The 13,996-nt window shown below is 48.3% G+C and overlaps 4 protein-coding genes across 4 annotated transcripts; 3 read left to right on the top strand and 1 right to left on the bottom strand.

The window, feature by feature from the left end:
* Positions 1 to 543: 543 nt before the first annotated feature.
* TRV_07497 (uncharacterized protein) lies at positions 544 to 669 on the top strand (the record flags this gene model as incomplete). Its single annotated transcript, XM_003018437.1, has 1 exon — positions 544 to 669. The coding sequence occupies one exon, from the start codon at positions 544 to 546 to the stop codon at positions 667 to 669; it is 126 nt and encodes a 41-aa protein (XP_003018483.1).
* A 5,135-nt stretch (positions 670 to 5,804) lies between these two features.
* Positions 5,805 to 8,444, top strand: TRV_07496 (heat shock transcription factor Hsf1, putative; the record flags this gene model as incomplete). The annotated part of the gene is made up of 2 exons (XM_003018436.1): positions 5,805 to 6,187; positions 6,251 to 8,444. 2 exons carry the CDS (start codon positions 5,805 to 5,807, stop codon positions 8,442 to 8,444), a joined length of 2,577 nt encoding a protein of 858 aa, XP_003018482.1.
* A 2,751-nt stretch (positions 8,445 to 11,195) lies between these two features.
* TRV_07494 (uncharacterized protein) lies at positions 11,196 to 11,879 on the bottom strand (the record flags this gene model as incomplete). The annotated part of the gene is made up of 3 exons (XM_003018435.1): positions 11,196 to 11,431; positions 11,517 to 11,586; positions 11,778 to 11,879. The coding sequence occupies 3 exons, from the start codon at positions 11,877 to 11,879 to the stop codon at positions 11,196 to 11,198; spliced, it is 408 nt and encodes a 135-aa protein (XP_003018481.1).
* A 1,160-nt stretch (positions 11,880 to 13,039) lies between these two features.
* Positions 13,040 to 13,632, top strand: TRV_07493 (uncharacterized protein; the record flags this gene model as incomplete). Its single annotated transcript, XM_003018434.1, has 2 exons — positions 13,040 to 13,175; positions 13,241 to 13,632. 2 exons carry the CDS (start codon positions 13,040 to 13,042, stop codon positions 13,630 to 13,632), a joined length of 528 nt encoding a protein of 175 aa, XP_003018480.1.
* Positions 13,633 to 13,996: the final 364 nt, after the last annotated feature.

Genomic DNA, 13,996 nt, shown 5'->3' with positions numbered 1-13,996 from the left:
CCAGAGAGTTGAGTCGTCTGCATGCGCACTTGTATTTTTTGTTTCCGGGATAAGAAAAAATAAAGAGGCAGCAGTTCCTGGCCGGAAGCGAAAAGATAGCAAAGTTGTACAGCAGGACTGTCTGTCTGATCTCCTTGGACGATATCTTCTTCTCCGCTCCGTATGGGGCTCAGTCAACGAGTGCGAGAGGGATGGAAGGTGTTCGGTGGTAGGAAAATGGCGACTTTTCTCCCGTCTTTCTCCCTTGACTAAAACCAGGTCAACACGGCCAAATAGCGAGTAGGCAGCTGGCCAAAGTACCGAGAAATGCGTCTCTAGGTCAAGACGCGGGGCTGCTCAGGCGGATGGACAAAGCACAACCGGCCGATCGAGCTGGCTGAGGCTGCCTGGTTTACGAGGGCGCAGAGCCGTCAGGAAAGGGTCAGGACTCACACCTCCAGGTTCGACGAGCGAAAAGCGACGAGCCTCGCCGGCGAAAGAGACAGACTCAAAAGGGAGATATATCAAGCACGACAGCAAGCTGCAGCAGTGTTCTGGCAGAAGATGCAGGTGGTGAAGGAGGAGGAGGAGGAAGAAGTGAGAGAGGTGAAGTCGAGGTGGAAGTTGGTGCAGGAAGAAGAGGAAGAAAAAAAAGACGACGAGGTCCTAGGGCGGTCACGACGGCAGTAAAAAAAAAGGTGGTGGTGGTGGTAATACCGTTACGGCAGACTAACAACCACCCACTTGCCCACCAAAAACCACACGGACACAGCAGAGCAAACGACGGCAACGGGAGGGCGATGAGCAGAGAAAGGATGGTGAGTCGACCTCAGCGATGAAGGCAGACGTGCTAATTATGAGTATTACAGCCTCTCTCCCCGCGGTATCGCCCCTTTACAACCCGCTGGAGCCAGCTTCGCTCTGCCCGTATAACTATCCAAACGCTCAGCCGAGATGATTCAGGGCCAGACGCTGTTTGAGACTCGTCCAGGGGTGGCTATGCCACCGTATTCTGGAAGTCTTGATGTCTCCGTATCCGACTCTTCTGTCTCTTCTTTGCCCCTTTTCTCCCTACTTTTTTTTTTTCCTTAGTTCCCCGACAGGAGGAACGGAGGGCTGCTCAACTACTCCGTACACCAATTCCATCCACAGAGACAACCCAAAAAGACAGAAAAAGAAAGCATGCTAGAGACGGGCCTCAACCCAAAATTATGTTGTCGACCAACAACAGATCCCTGAAGGGCGGGTTCAAACGTTAGTTGGCGTATATCGATAGTTCGATGCAGCCGACTGGATAGCTGGAAGAGCAGAAGGCAAAGGAAAAAGGGAGAAAGACGATTTGAAGCTCGCCTCCTCTGTTAATCCTTTTTTTCTCCCTCATGGCAAGTAAGGCCTGTTCGCTTGTTTCATTCGTTTAAGCCTGTCTGCAACGCCCGCCACAGCCACTTGACCATGTCCGTCGGGCCCTGGTGGTGAATGTGACCAGTTCCAAGATGGTCGCCCCGGTGGCACTGGGTGATAGCTACCACTTGTCATTTCTCTCCTTTCATTCCTTCTATATGCATACACTTTTAGCTACACTCCAAGGGAGACCGCTGCTATCAAGACCTGATATTGAGCCCTTCGAAGCTTGAAGCTGCATACCAGCACGGAGTATGGGCGCCTAATGTCTTGCTTTTAATAGCTCCCGCGTCTGTATCATCCAGTCTCTTTGCTAGACATCCATGCTGTGTCTGCTCTCTTCAACTAGGGCGCACCATACAACCAAAAAGAAACTACCAGAAAGCTCTGAGTACTAATAGTGTTAATAGTCCTCTCAAAACACGACGATCACCCTCAAGGCTCGGCCCATGCATACGATCGCGCAATAGTTTAATGCATGAGCCTGGAGACAAGTAGGAGGGTGCTTCATAATTATATATACATGAACAGACTCCTGCCCGCCACGACTCAATATCACAAGCATCACCCATCTCCTCGACCATCTCCATCCATAGTTCTGCGGTGCAACTCAATGTTTGGGAACTTTACCAGGGGAGAACACCGTTCTATTCCATCTCGACCTTGCTAGATCTTGGATATATACGCCACAACCTTGCGTACCAGACTGGTTAGTGACCAGAGCATCGTTCGCATCATGTGCTTATGTGTCGCACAGCATCAGAGAAAAACACGGCGTTCATGGACGCCTATCGATAGGACTACCCGGGTAACTGGGCCATGCAATCCCGACTTCGCATGATTTTTGTTTTGCTTCCCCCAAGCAAATTCGACGTAGTACGACCAAAACAAAAGGAGTGGTTGACCTACCATATTACAAAAAAGAAAATATTACGTGATCTCAAAGGGAAGACGTGGTTGCGTTGCCATGACAATTAAGTGTACCTAGAACTGACAAGGTGCTCGATATTCAGTCCGCTCTACTCTTAAGCTTACAGAGAAGCTATCTAGGTAAGAAGTAAGCTTGAAGGTAGGGTTATTTAATACACATATAAAATATGTAATCAACTCACTTCCGTAAATGATGCTTCAGTACTATAAAGGGTTTGTGTCGTCTGCCTCGGTATTTGATTGGTGATTAATCTAGCTTGCCCCGAAACATCCCACATCTGTGTCCCAATGTGATATGCATGTGAGAATGATCAATAAGTTCAGGTACACATCACTAGATCGGGCTCATAAAACGAGGCTAACGAGAAGCTCCAGCTTTGACTTAATTTTACAAATGGCAGATGGAGCGAGAAGAATGGAGAAGGTATCCAAGGTGCAAGATTTATCATATAATTGTCTCGTCCGATACTTGTGGAGAGTAAGCTCACGAAGTAGAGTCGTCGCTCCCTAGAAGAACAAGAAAGCTGCCAATGAACTCATTCATTCTTCCTCAAGCTTCCGGGGGAAAGGTCCAATGAATTTAACTGGGTATTTTGACAGATCAGCCTTTCCCGGAGAAGTCTCGGGTGATTGAATACGCTCGATAACCAGCTCGCTGACTTCCAGCCAACTATACATGTAAAGCGGTCGTTGAAACACCAAATATGACGCGGTGAAAGATCGCCATGCGTAAATTTGATGCAGCCTTTAAGACGCAGATCATCGAAAGGGCCATAACCTGCATAATCTGTTGAACCAACAGCCCCGGTTTGATTTTGGCTCTAGTGGATGGAGTTCATCCATGTGGCCACGTAGGTGAGTGGGGGGCCTTCTTTTCTTCCATGGATATGGGAATATTCGACATGGGGGGCGCCGGGACATCGTTTCATCATGTGTAGCACGTACCATAAAGCCAGTTAGCTCCTTACGACCGAAGGATTTGCTGTACAGTATTTTTGCAATAAAATCAATTGCATATGCTTCGGCTGGGATATCATACCGTCGGTATTTGACAGTGCAATTAGAATTATGCTCGGCACCTCGAAGCGCCAACCCAGGTATAAAATATCGGGCAAGACTGATAGCTCAAGGGAAAGGTCTGGTCTGGACCAAGAAGCGAGCCGCGACGGCGAAGTGGGAGACGAGATTCCAATGTAGTATAATTTCTTGAATTATATCGGAGCCTAGAAGTATATGAAGGGCCTAAGTCAACTCATTAAGGGAGATTTAACAAGAGTGCCTAGGAATGATTGATGAGGATTTATATCAGGGGCTGCAAAGAAACTCTTGCTTGGAATTAACGAAGCGGCTATTTCACGTGATAGTTACACGCATTTCCAAGGTTCTAATGTGAGCTAATTAGTATCAATTGTCGACGCCGAAGCCTAATGAAAATAAACGTTACAGAGTTGGAACAGAATACATAAAGGGGTGTTTTGCGGTTCTGCTTTCTCCTTTCGAAGTGGAAGAACTTGACTATCTTTCTAGAACGACCGTTGAACACGGGAAGCGAATGGATATCCCGTTTTTTAGGCCGGTTTTGATCCACAAGCGGCGCTTACTTAGTTCGCCGCTTAGCTCAACCTTATCACTACATGCGCTCGTGTCTCCTTTCACCCTTCAGCGATATTTATGCATGCGTGCCTCATTCTATGAGAATCGATTAAACTAGTTCTAGAGGTAGTAGAAGAATTATACTGGGCCATGTTGTCTGCTGTGTTGATCGGAATGCCGTGGCGAGGCGGATTGGCCGTTTCGCCGCCTGAAAAAACATCCCATACCCTTAACCTTAACAGTAAGACATTGATGGCCTGCTGTAGGGAATATCCGTGGAGAAACATGCTACAAAGTGGAAGTGTATTCTTCAGGACAGCTGGCACATCCACCGGATTCGCGGATACATCCGAAGGGCCAGGGATCATGCCTAGGCAAATTCCCTTCAGGCAGTGGGCCAATACCATTTAAAATATAGCACAGGCCTCAGTTTAGCGTATGAGAAAATGGTCTCGTGTACTTGATCGATTTTTCCTAGCCAATCCAAGAGGTATACCATGCGTGTCGCAAGTTGATGAAAGAGTTAAAGGAAGTTTATAAGTTTTACTGTCCCGCAAGCATGAAACAGAAGAGAGGTTGAGACATTCCTTGAGACACGTCTTGAAACGAGTCCTGAAGGCCTTTTGCGGGATAAAGAGGAAGGAGTTAAGCATACAATACCCTTTGATGGACCGCTAGATTTGATAACAATGTTATTCATGACTCTGATATGGAGAGAGGATACCAAGGGTCTGCTCTGATCTCTTGTTGGAATGCTTCTCTGGGGAATAGAACACCACTGAACAATGATTTGTATAGCGCTTATCCATGACTGACTTGTCTTTCCTACGCCGCCAGACTATACCCCCCAAAATGTTAGCTAGAAGCCAGAGAGGCCTATCCTCAAAAAAATAGCTGTATAGCTTAATATCCTGAACCAGTTCTACTAACCACCTCTATTTCTCTCATGAAAGAAGCGAACAACACTTCTTATTGACAGCTTGTCTTCCTTTGCATCTATTAAATATCATCATCCACTGCCTCTGCCACCCTGTATCTGCCACTCTTCCGCTGCTTCTGCTTCCTCTCTCCAGCTTTTTCAGCTTTTCCCCCTATCTCGGATGTGCAATTAAAGTTCGCTGACTCAGCTTCCGAGGCTTGTTCCGAACCAATGAAAACATGCCATTTTGCCAAGCCTTCCAGACGCGAATTTGCCTATCTAACGTAATATCAGTTCTGCGGGAGAAAGACGAAAGCTGACTTGTATCTCTAGCGCATGTCAACAGATCAACTCGCCCTTTGCAGCACCAGTGCAATCGATCTCTTCCCTTCGACGCTCCTGTACTGTCGGTCCTACGCATTTCTCCTCGTCCGACTTCCCTGTGACGTTTCCCCTCTTGCAGCGGCCTGCAGGCGGTGTGTCAGAAGGCTTTGGAGCCTGCATGCGAGTCGAAGAGATAGGACAAGGAGGATTAAAAGTTTTCAGGCCGATATCCTGCATCAAAAAATCGAGGGCGCAGAGTCATTGATGGCAATTTTCGAGTTCTCGAGGTGATCTGTCGAGTTTAACGGTCGAGTCTGACGCTCCCCGCCGAGTTTCCGTCGCATCCAACAACTACGGCCAGGGCAGCGCAATCTACCACATCCATCTTACATATCTACTTTTTTTCATCATATCAGCGATAACGGATCAATTTGCCTTATTTATCATCCCGATACCGACGCATCTTCGTTTCACCTGCCTACCGAGCCTTCCCCCACACCCCCGGTCAATCTTTCCATAAGCCAAGGACACAACCAGCTCAGAGCTGAGGGGGGTGTCTATTGTTATTTGAAATACCGGTATCTCCGAAGTCATGTCATCACAAAGCCTCTCGCGCAAGAGGCCTGCACCAGGAGCAACACCATTAGCGCATCAGCAGATGTCTTCATTGCCAAACTTCCCAATTCCATCGCAGCTCTCGAACGAGCAATTTCTACAGCAATGGGCGCCCAACACGGCAACTTCCGGTGTAAATCAACCAAACCCGAATAGCGCTGCGTTTACGGCTGGCGATGATGGGACTGGGCTAATGTCAAACCAACTTACCAGACGACCCGGAAACAACCAGATAATCAGTCGGGCTAGGATGGGAGATCAAAACTTGGTACCGATGATGGATCAAAACTCGCTGAGCATGAATGATGTTGGCAATTCAGGAACTGGCGAGACTGAGGAAGAGATGAGACAGAGAGCTCTTAGAGTCAAGAAGGAATCGCTGGCCAAGCGAAAACATATTCCTCCTTTCATTCAGAAGCTGACCAGGTATGTTGCTATAACCTTTAGTTCAACCGGACCGTTTCATTTATACTAACTAGTGAACTGTAGTTTCCTCGACGATTCGAAAAACGCAGATTTAATTCAGTGGTCTGAGGATGGAAACTCGTTCATTGTCCTGGATGAGGATGAGTTTGCGAAATCGCTGATACCCGAACTCTTCAAGCACAACAACTATGCCTCGTTTGTACGGCAATTGAACATGTATGGCTTCCACAAGAAGGTTGGACTATCAGACAACTCGATGAGAGCTAGCGAGAGGAAGAATAAGAGCCCCAGTGAATATTCGAACCCTTACTTCAAACGTGGACAACCCGACCTCCTGTGGCTGATCCAAAAGCCAAAAAATGTATCCGGCCAAGGCAGAGGAGGCTCAAAGGGCGGCCGTGTCAAGCTGGAGCCTGATGTGGATGATGCCGAAGGTGAAGAATTTGGAGAAGAAGGCGGCGGTGGTCCAAGCGGTGCTGGAGGCCGAGAAGACAAATCACGGTTCAGAGGCCAGCTTGCTCTCGGGTCGGGAGAAGGGATGTTACATGGAGATCAGCTGACGGATGTCTACCGTGAGCTGCAAGCCATTCGGCATCAGCAGCATGTTATCTCGAGCACGATCCAGAAGCTACGAAGGGATCATGAACAATTGTATGAGCAGGCTGCGAATTTCCAGGAACAACATACCCGTCATGAAAACTCGATCAACGCCATCCTCACCTTTCTAGCTACTGTTTACAACAGAAGTTTACAGGGCCACGAAGGTGCTCAGGGGCTAGCTAACTCATTTGCTGGAGCTATATCCCAGGACCACCAGGGCCTGTCAGGCAATATTGTCGACGTTGATGAGCTGGCAGATAACTATGAGTCGGAGCTCACTCCCAACCAGCCACCGTTTAAGAAGCAGAGACTTCTCCTTGGAGCACCGCCCACTCGCGATGGCCAAAGGCATAATACCCTGTCTCCAAATCCGGCCAACAGTGCGTATGTTGGCCATCAACGCAGTAGCAGCTCTGGCCCTCACAAGGTCAGTGTCCAGCCAGTCTCTGAAGTAGAGGAGCTGTTTGACCCTACCAGCCCGATGACCAGCACTGCTCCAGCTCAGCAGCAACCGCAATTACAACGCCAGGGTCAGCCCCGGCAGACACCACAACCACAGACACAGGCGCAGAACCAGAACCTTACACACCCTCACCCCAAGCACCAGGGCAGTCCCGGTCACCTCCCACAACGAGACATCATGTCCCTTATCCAGAACTCCAACGCACGCAGCAGCTTCTCTACTAACCCTTCCGACTTCCCTACTGTGCTGTCCTCCCTCGAAACGTCTGGCGGCAACTCACCTCTTACTCCTGCTCAGCGTGCTGACATGCTCCGCTTAATCTCAAATGAGAACAATGCTGCCCATCCAACGGGTGGCCAACCGCAGAACAATGCCTTGATTGCGCCCAACGCGCCTCAGATGCCGTCCAACTACTCAGCTCAGCTTGCTAATACACGCTCTGAGCTGGACAACCTGGTGAAGATGCAGGCCGAGCAGGCTAGATCTGTGCAACACCTGACGAACATGCTACAGCCGCTTAGTCCTACGGGCTCCATCCCAGGAATAGACAACACCCAGATACCGCCTCCACCACTTGACCTAGACAACATCTTCAATAGCGGCGACTACTTCTCTGACATCCCTGGCGTAGAGAACAACTCTTCCAAGGATAGCCAAAACCAGGCAGATCCCAACAACGCTGCCGCAACTACCACTGCAGGAGGAAAGAATGATAACAGCAATAATAATAACAACAATAACAGCAATAACAATATCACTGCTACGGCTGACAACAACCAAACAGATGACTTGTTCGATTTTGACACTCTGGCTGCCGACCCGTCAGTCGACCCATCGCAGCCAACCCCGAACTTCTTCGACACGTTTGATGAGTTCGACGGCGCGTCCAGCCATGGCCTAAGTGGTCTTGGCGATGTTGGTTCTACCAATATGAACATGAATAGCAATGATAATAACAATCTAGGTAGCGGTGTCGGACGGGATCTGGACCGTAACAGGGTCACAGAGACGTTCACTAGCAGCGAGGCAACGAGTCCTGCTAACACGCTGGTCGATGATAATAGCCAGAACCACAGTCAGAACCACAGCCGGAGCCAGAGCCAGAGCCAGAGCCAAGGAGGAGACGGCAGCACAGGACATACCCACGGCAGTCCACAGATGATGCAGAGACGCAGTGCTCGGAACCAGCGATGAGTGATAGAGACTATTGAACGCTCTCTATCAACGCGCCTAGTTACTGACGCCCGCCTCTTCTGCCGTTCCATCTATCGTTAGAAAAGTGCAAGAGCAAAAAAGAAGATAGACCAAAGCGTATCCTTACCACTACTCCCTTGCTCGAGTTCATGAAAACAAAACTATCAATACCCACTCCCCAAGTTCTACATATGAGTCGCTGCCTCTTCATCTACTACTACTTTGAATACCCCCAATTCTCGCATTGCCCCTTGCTACGTTGCTTACTATCCTGGGCGAGAACTAGAAACATACCTACTTGTGATAGCCAAAAACTACAAAAAAAAAAGAGAGACAGTCTCAAAACCTGTCTCCTATTTCTCCTTTCTTCTATCTGTCTATCTGTCTGTCTGTCTTTTATTTCATATTCTTCTGCTTCTTGATCTACTACTCTGGCGTTGTGCTGAAATCTAAAGGCGCGCTCTCAAAAATGGCGGTGGTGGTGGTGGCGGTTGATGGTTGTGGAGGAAAGAAGGGTCATAAAATGACATAAATTGCTGCTGTTGATACCTCATTCTATATCCAATATCAAACAAATCAAGCAATTGAATACTTGAACTGTCTGTCTTCCAATCTTCCAATATCTTGACCTCGCTGTCCTCGGCTTCGCTGTCCTGTCCTGTCCTTTCCTGTTTTGTCTTGTCCTGTCCTGCTGTTTGTCATCACAAGGTCGTGACTGCCAAAAAAGGGAGGCTGGGCCCTCGCGACTGCCAAATGAGGCAGGCAACGCTGGCAAATCAGAGCGCGTAGTTGAAACCTCGCTTAGCTTTGGCGCCTTCCAGAACAGATATAAAAAGGGCCTCCTTCCTCCCTTTCCTGACCTCCTTCCTCTTTCCTTCCCTTTTCCTTCCTTCACTCCAGCCAACCAGCCCCTTTCTTGTTTTTGCTTCTTGCACTTGCTCTTCTTGCTCTTCTTGTTCTTCTTGCTTTTCTCACCACCAACAGCGCGATATACAGACATCTAACACTTCTTTCTAGTTTGCATCTTCCCCTTTCTTCCCTTTCTCTTCTGCACTACGAGTCTATCTCTCAGATTCTCTCGAGCAGCTTAGGGTGTTTTCTCGTTTCACACACAAATGTTCTACATTGCAAGGAACACATGGCTATGATGATACACAACAGAGCAAAAAGTAACAGACACGCACAATTCCCACTGCTTCGGCTTTCAGGGTCTTGTTGTGAGTCGTGCTACAAAGTGCATTCTCACCAGATCTGAGCCTATGGAGTGGATGCGCGGTACGCGTTGCATACACATACATATGACTTCCACACTGAGCATCCATTCCCACCCACACAAAACACAAGCACTTACAACCCATTCCCTTCCCTCGCAACAGTGACAACTTGATTCACTTTTACACGTTGGTTTCGAGTCTTCGGACAGTGACAAATCCTCATGCTCTGCCTTTTACATATCACGTTTGAGTTGACGATGTTGAAGATGTTGGGTTTCCTATGATGAGATTTCTGGAATAGATATGCTTACAGTTGTAGTGCCACTGGCCAGACAGCTAGCATGTTCCAATCTGAGGAGACGTTGGTGATAGTGATAGTGATGTAGATAGATAGTATGATGTTGTTGATATTGTTGTTGTTGTTGTTGCTACTTGATGTTGTTGATGTTGTGGTACTTGACAATGTTGATATTTGTTTACTATGCTACCTGCTACTCATGTTGATGCTTCGTGGTTGTTTACCTATGGTAGTTGACTACCAAGTGTCATAGATAAGCATATCAAGTCTGTCAGTCAACTCTTTACTACTCTATACTTTACTATGTTGCATCTATACTTGCTCCAGACGAATACGAGGTTTTTCTTGACTCTACATCCGCATCACAATTACAAATACGAGAAACACACAAAGATAAACTACCATACACCAAGTCAAACAAGCAGTATAGAATCAAGGAAAAAAATCATACAAGCCGTCCATTTTTTTATATCAAGCAGTTTTGGTTCGATTGTTAAGATAGAAACTGTTCCTTATAAGCCAGAGCCTCCCACTGCATGCCCATCTACCACCCACTATTAAACAGCGCCCTAATATAACATGACAGAAGGAAAGGAAGCAATAGAAAGAGAAGAAAAGGAAAAAAGGGACGAAGAGGATATAAATGAAGACACAAAAAGGACAGAACGAAGCTGGTTGACTTTGACTCTGGGCTGGCCGGCTGACCTTGGCTGTGCTGTGGGTATCGATCGACCTGGGAGAGCAGCAGTTTCGTTTGGTTACCTGGGAAATCTACTGACTTCTTCCATCCGTTCAGCGTACCAAACACGACATGAAAGGTGAAAAGCAGGTAAGCAAGCAAAGGTCAGAGAGATGGAATCTCTTTTGTTTTGTTTTTGTTTTTTTGTTTTTTCTTTCTTTTTCTGGCGTAAGCATAGCGTATACGTTGCTGTATTGTATAGAGATAAAAATTGAAGCCCACGTCAAAATAAAACCAGCGCGTGCAACGCGTAATTCATATAATAGCAACACACGAGGAAGCAAAGGGGTGGTTTAATCCCTGGTTAGCACGGGAAAGAGGTGAGTTGAGGTATGGATATTTCGGAGTGGACCGGTTGAAACAAGCAGAACGCCGCGTTAAGAGAAGAAGAAAAAAGAAGTAAAAAAAAAAAGAGACAAGTAGTTTGTCACAGTTCGAAGACAGTTTGACGGGTATGGGTATGGATATGGAAGATGGGGGTTGGACTGGGAGAAGGTGTTCTAGCTGTGCTTCTTCTTGTCGGCATTGGTGATCAAGGCTCTGTTGATGTGTGGCAGGACACCTCCGTAGGCTATGGTGGCGCGAATGAGAGTGTCGAGTTCTTCGTCACCGCGGATGGCGAGCTGGAGATGTCGCGGCGTGATACGCTTGACTTTCAGGTCCTTGGCGGCGTTGCCTGCGAGTTCCAGGACTTCGGCGGTCAGGTACTCGAGCACTGCTGTGGTATAGACGGCGGCTGTGGGGAGCAAGAGAAGGACGTATAAGCATTCGGGTCCATCCGTGGAATAGGGAAGGGGGAGGGGAATAAAATCATAACATACCCTTTGCTCCGACGCGCATCTTGTTGCGCGTGTTGCTCTTTAGGAATCGCTTGACACGGCCGCAAGGGAACTACATAGCAAACCACCGGTCAGCATCTATCGCCGCATCAACAGGTAGATAACCGACTGCGATGCGCGTTGTGGTCTTGTGTGTATACACGACCAACAAACACGTGTCATTAACCCCCCCAAGGCGGAGATAAAAAGACATGAAAAGATAGCCGACTCAGCTGTCGGTCACTAGGGGAGGGAGCAACGAACCTGCAGTCCGGCCTTTGCACTGTGCGATCGTGGTCCTTTGCCGTTGGCATCTTTGGGCGCGGCCTTTCCACCTCCCACGGACTTTCCTTTGCCTCCTGGCATGGTTGTATCCTTGTCTTTATCGTCGTGTGAAAACGGGAAAAGGCGATGCGAGCGGTGCTATGGCGCGTCGGAAGCTGGTGTGCTTTTGTATGAGTGGGGGAGGGTGCGAGTAAAGCGTGGTGCGTTTCGCGTGTATTTCTTCTTCTGCTGCCTGGCAGGTTAAGTTGGAGGGTTTTGGAGGGATAAAGATGTTAAGTAAGGTAAGTTTATCTTCCTCAGTGGACGGTCGGTCGATGTTGGTCATAGCGTGGGCCCTTTTTTTTTTTTTTTTGTTTTTTTTTTTTTTTCTTTCCTTCCTTGCTTGCAGAGAAAGGGCGCTAGACCGCTTTCGGACGGACGGTTGTCACAGGGTGAAGCAAGCGGGAGTGAAGGCGACGGCCAGCGCGAAGTGAAGGAGGGAGGCAGTGGCGGCGGTGGCAGGTCGGTGACAGAGCGGATAGCATGGCGTAGGGGCGAGCCTGTCGCTGCTTGGAGTTAGTGGTGGTTAGTAGTAGCTGTCGAGATGCTCAGTAGCCTGTGTTAGTTAGTGCTGGTAGTTAGTAGGTAGAGGATGGCCATCTTGCGAGTATGTCCAACATCACATATAGAGTGTAGGTAGTCACTCTTGCCAGGGAAGACGGGTTTGGAGCTTTTCTTTCTTGCACAGGGGCATCGCTCCGGAGGGCGATGCGTCTTCGCTTCGAGCATCTCTGGCCTCCCCGTCTCCATCTCGGCCTCCATCCTCTCCCTCTTCTGTGCGCTTCTTCGTCGGCCCATTTCTTGAAGTTCTGGCGAGGAGTTGATATCAGATTATGTAATACATCACGTGACTTATAGCTTTGGTGGCCGCATGGGAAACTTTTCAGCAGCCCTTTTTCTCGTTTAGCAAGGAGGAAGCAGGATAAATTTCGCAGCCTTGGGATCGCAGCACCGTTGCTTTACTATCCGTCGTCTTACTCTCTGTCTTGTCTTGTCGTCTGCAGTCTTCAGTTGCATCTCTGTTCGCCATGGCTTTCTCGATGTTTAGCCCCCAAATGTAAGAGCTTCCCGGACCCTCAATTTTGACCAAGATAGCAAGGAGCCCGCGTGCGCATCTGGGGATAACCCTGGAGAGGCTGGGAGAGTTGAAGAAGACATGCTAACAGCTTGGTTATAGAACCAACCTTGCCATCATTCTGGTCATGATGCAAGTGTCGAAGAAGATCCCCTTCGATAACCCAGATGTCCTCCTCGGCGTTCGCACCATGTACATTGCCTCCAACATTGCCATTGCAGCACTCTACTACTACATCTACACCGTCATTGTCCAGAAGAAAGGTACGCCTAACCAGTCTCCAGTTCAGGCTATGTTCAACCGTCGCCCACTAACACAACAGATACAGACCTTAAAACTCTCAAGTACGTTGAGCCCCCAGCCATGGGCTCCCAAGACGAACCCCGTCCAGTCGTCACCACCGTCCAGGAGTACGACAAGCAACAGCTTCGCGCCGCCCTCAAGTCCCAGCTCATGGGCGTCGGCATGATGGCCGTCATGCACCTATACTTCAAATACACCAACCCACTGCTCATGCAGTCCATCATCCCCATCAAGAGCGCCCTGGAGAGCAACATCGTCAAGGTCCACTTGTTCAACGTTCCTGCCAAGGGTGATCTTGAGAGACCATGGAAGGCTGCCGGTGGAATGATGGGCATGGGCCAGCCACCTGTCAAGACCGACAAGGCCAGTGTTGAGTCTGCTGAGAAGAACTGGAGGGGCGGTGCTAAGGAAGAGTAAAGTAAAAAGACACTGAGGCGAAATATTTTCTTTCAAAACTTCTTCTTGTCTTGGAGCCGGACCGGGTGGATGAATGGGATTGGGAATTGTGACATTATGAGGCAAAGCTGTTTTCTTCTTCCTTTCATGCCGGTATTATGAATATTCGTTTTCTTTTTTCTTTCCCCCTTTTTTATCCTCTTTTTTATTTGCTTGGTTGTCCTCTTTTCATTTTTATCGGCTATGCGTCCTGTCCTCGGCGTTGCGTTGATAAATAAAGAAGCATCCCATAGACTTAACAGAACATATTTTGATAGAAACAATTCAGATATCTTATCTAACAGCCAGTGTTATCTCTGCTTAGTCATAAGATGTTTCTTCACCC

The sequence above is a fragment of the Trichophyton verrucosum genome (genome assembly GCF_000151505.1).
Source record: "Trichophyton verrucosum HKI 0517 chromosome Unknown contig01012_1.f1.exp, whole genome shotgun sequence".
Taxonomy (NCBI): domain Eukaryota; kingdom Fungi; phylum Ascomycota; class Eurotiomycetes; order Onygenales; family Arthrodermataceae; genus Trichophyton; species Trichophyton verrucosum.
The sequence above is the reverse complement of the archived record's forward strand: the minus strand, read 5'-3'. Positions and strand labels throughout refer to the sequence as shown.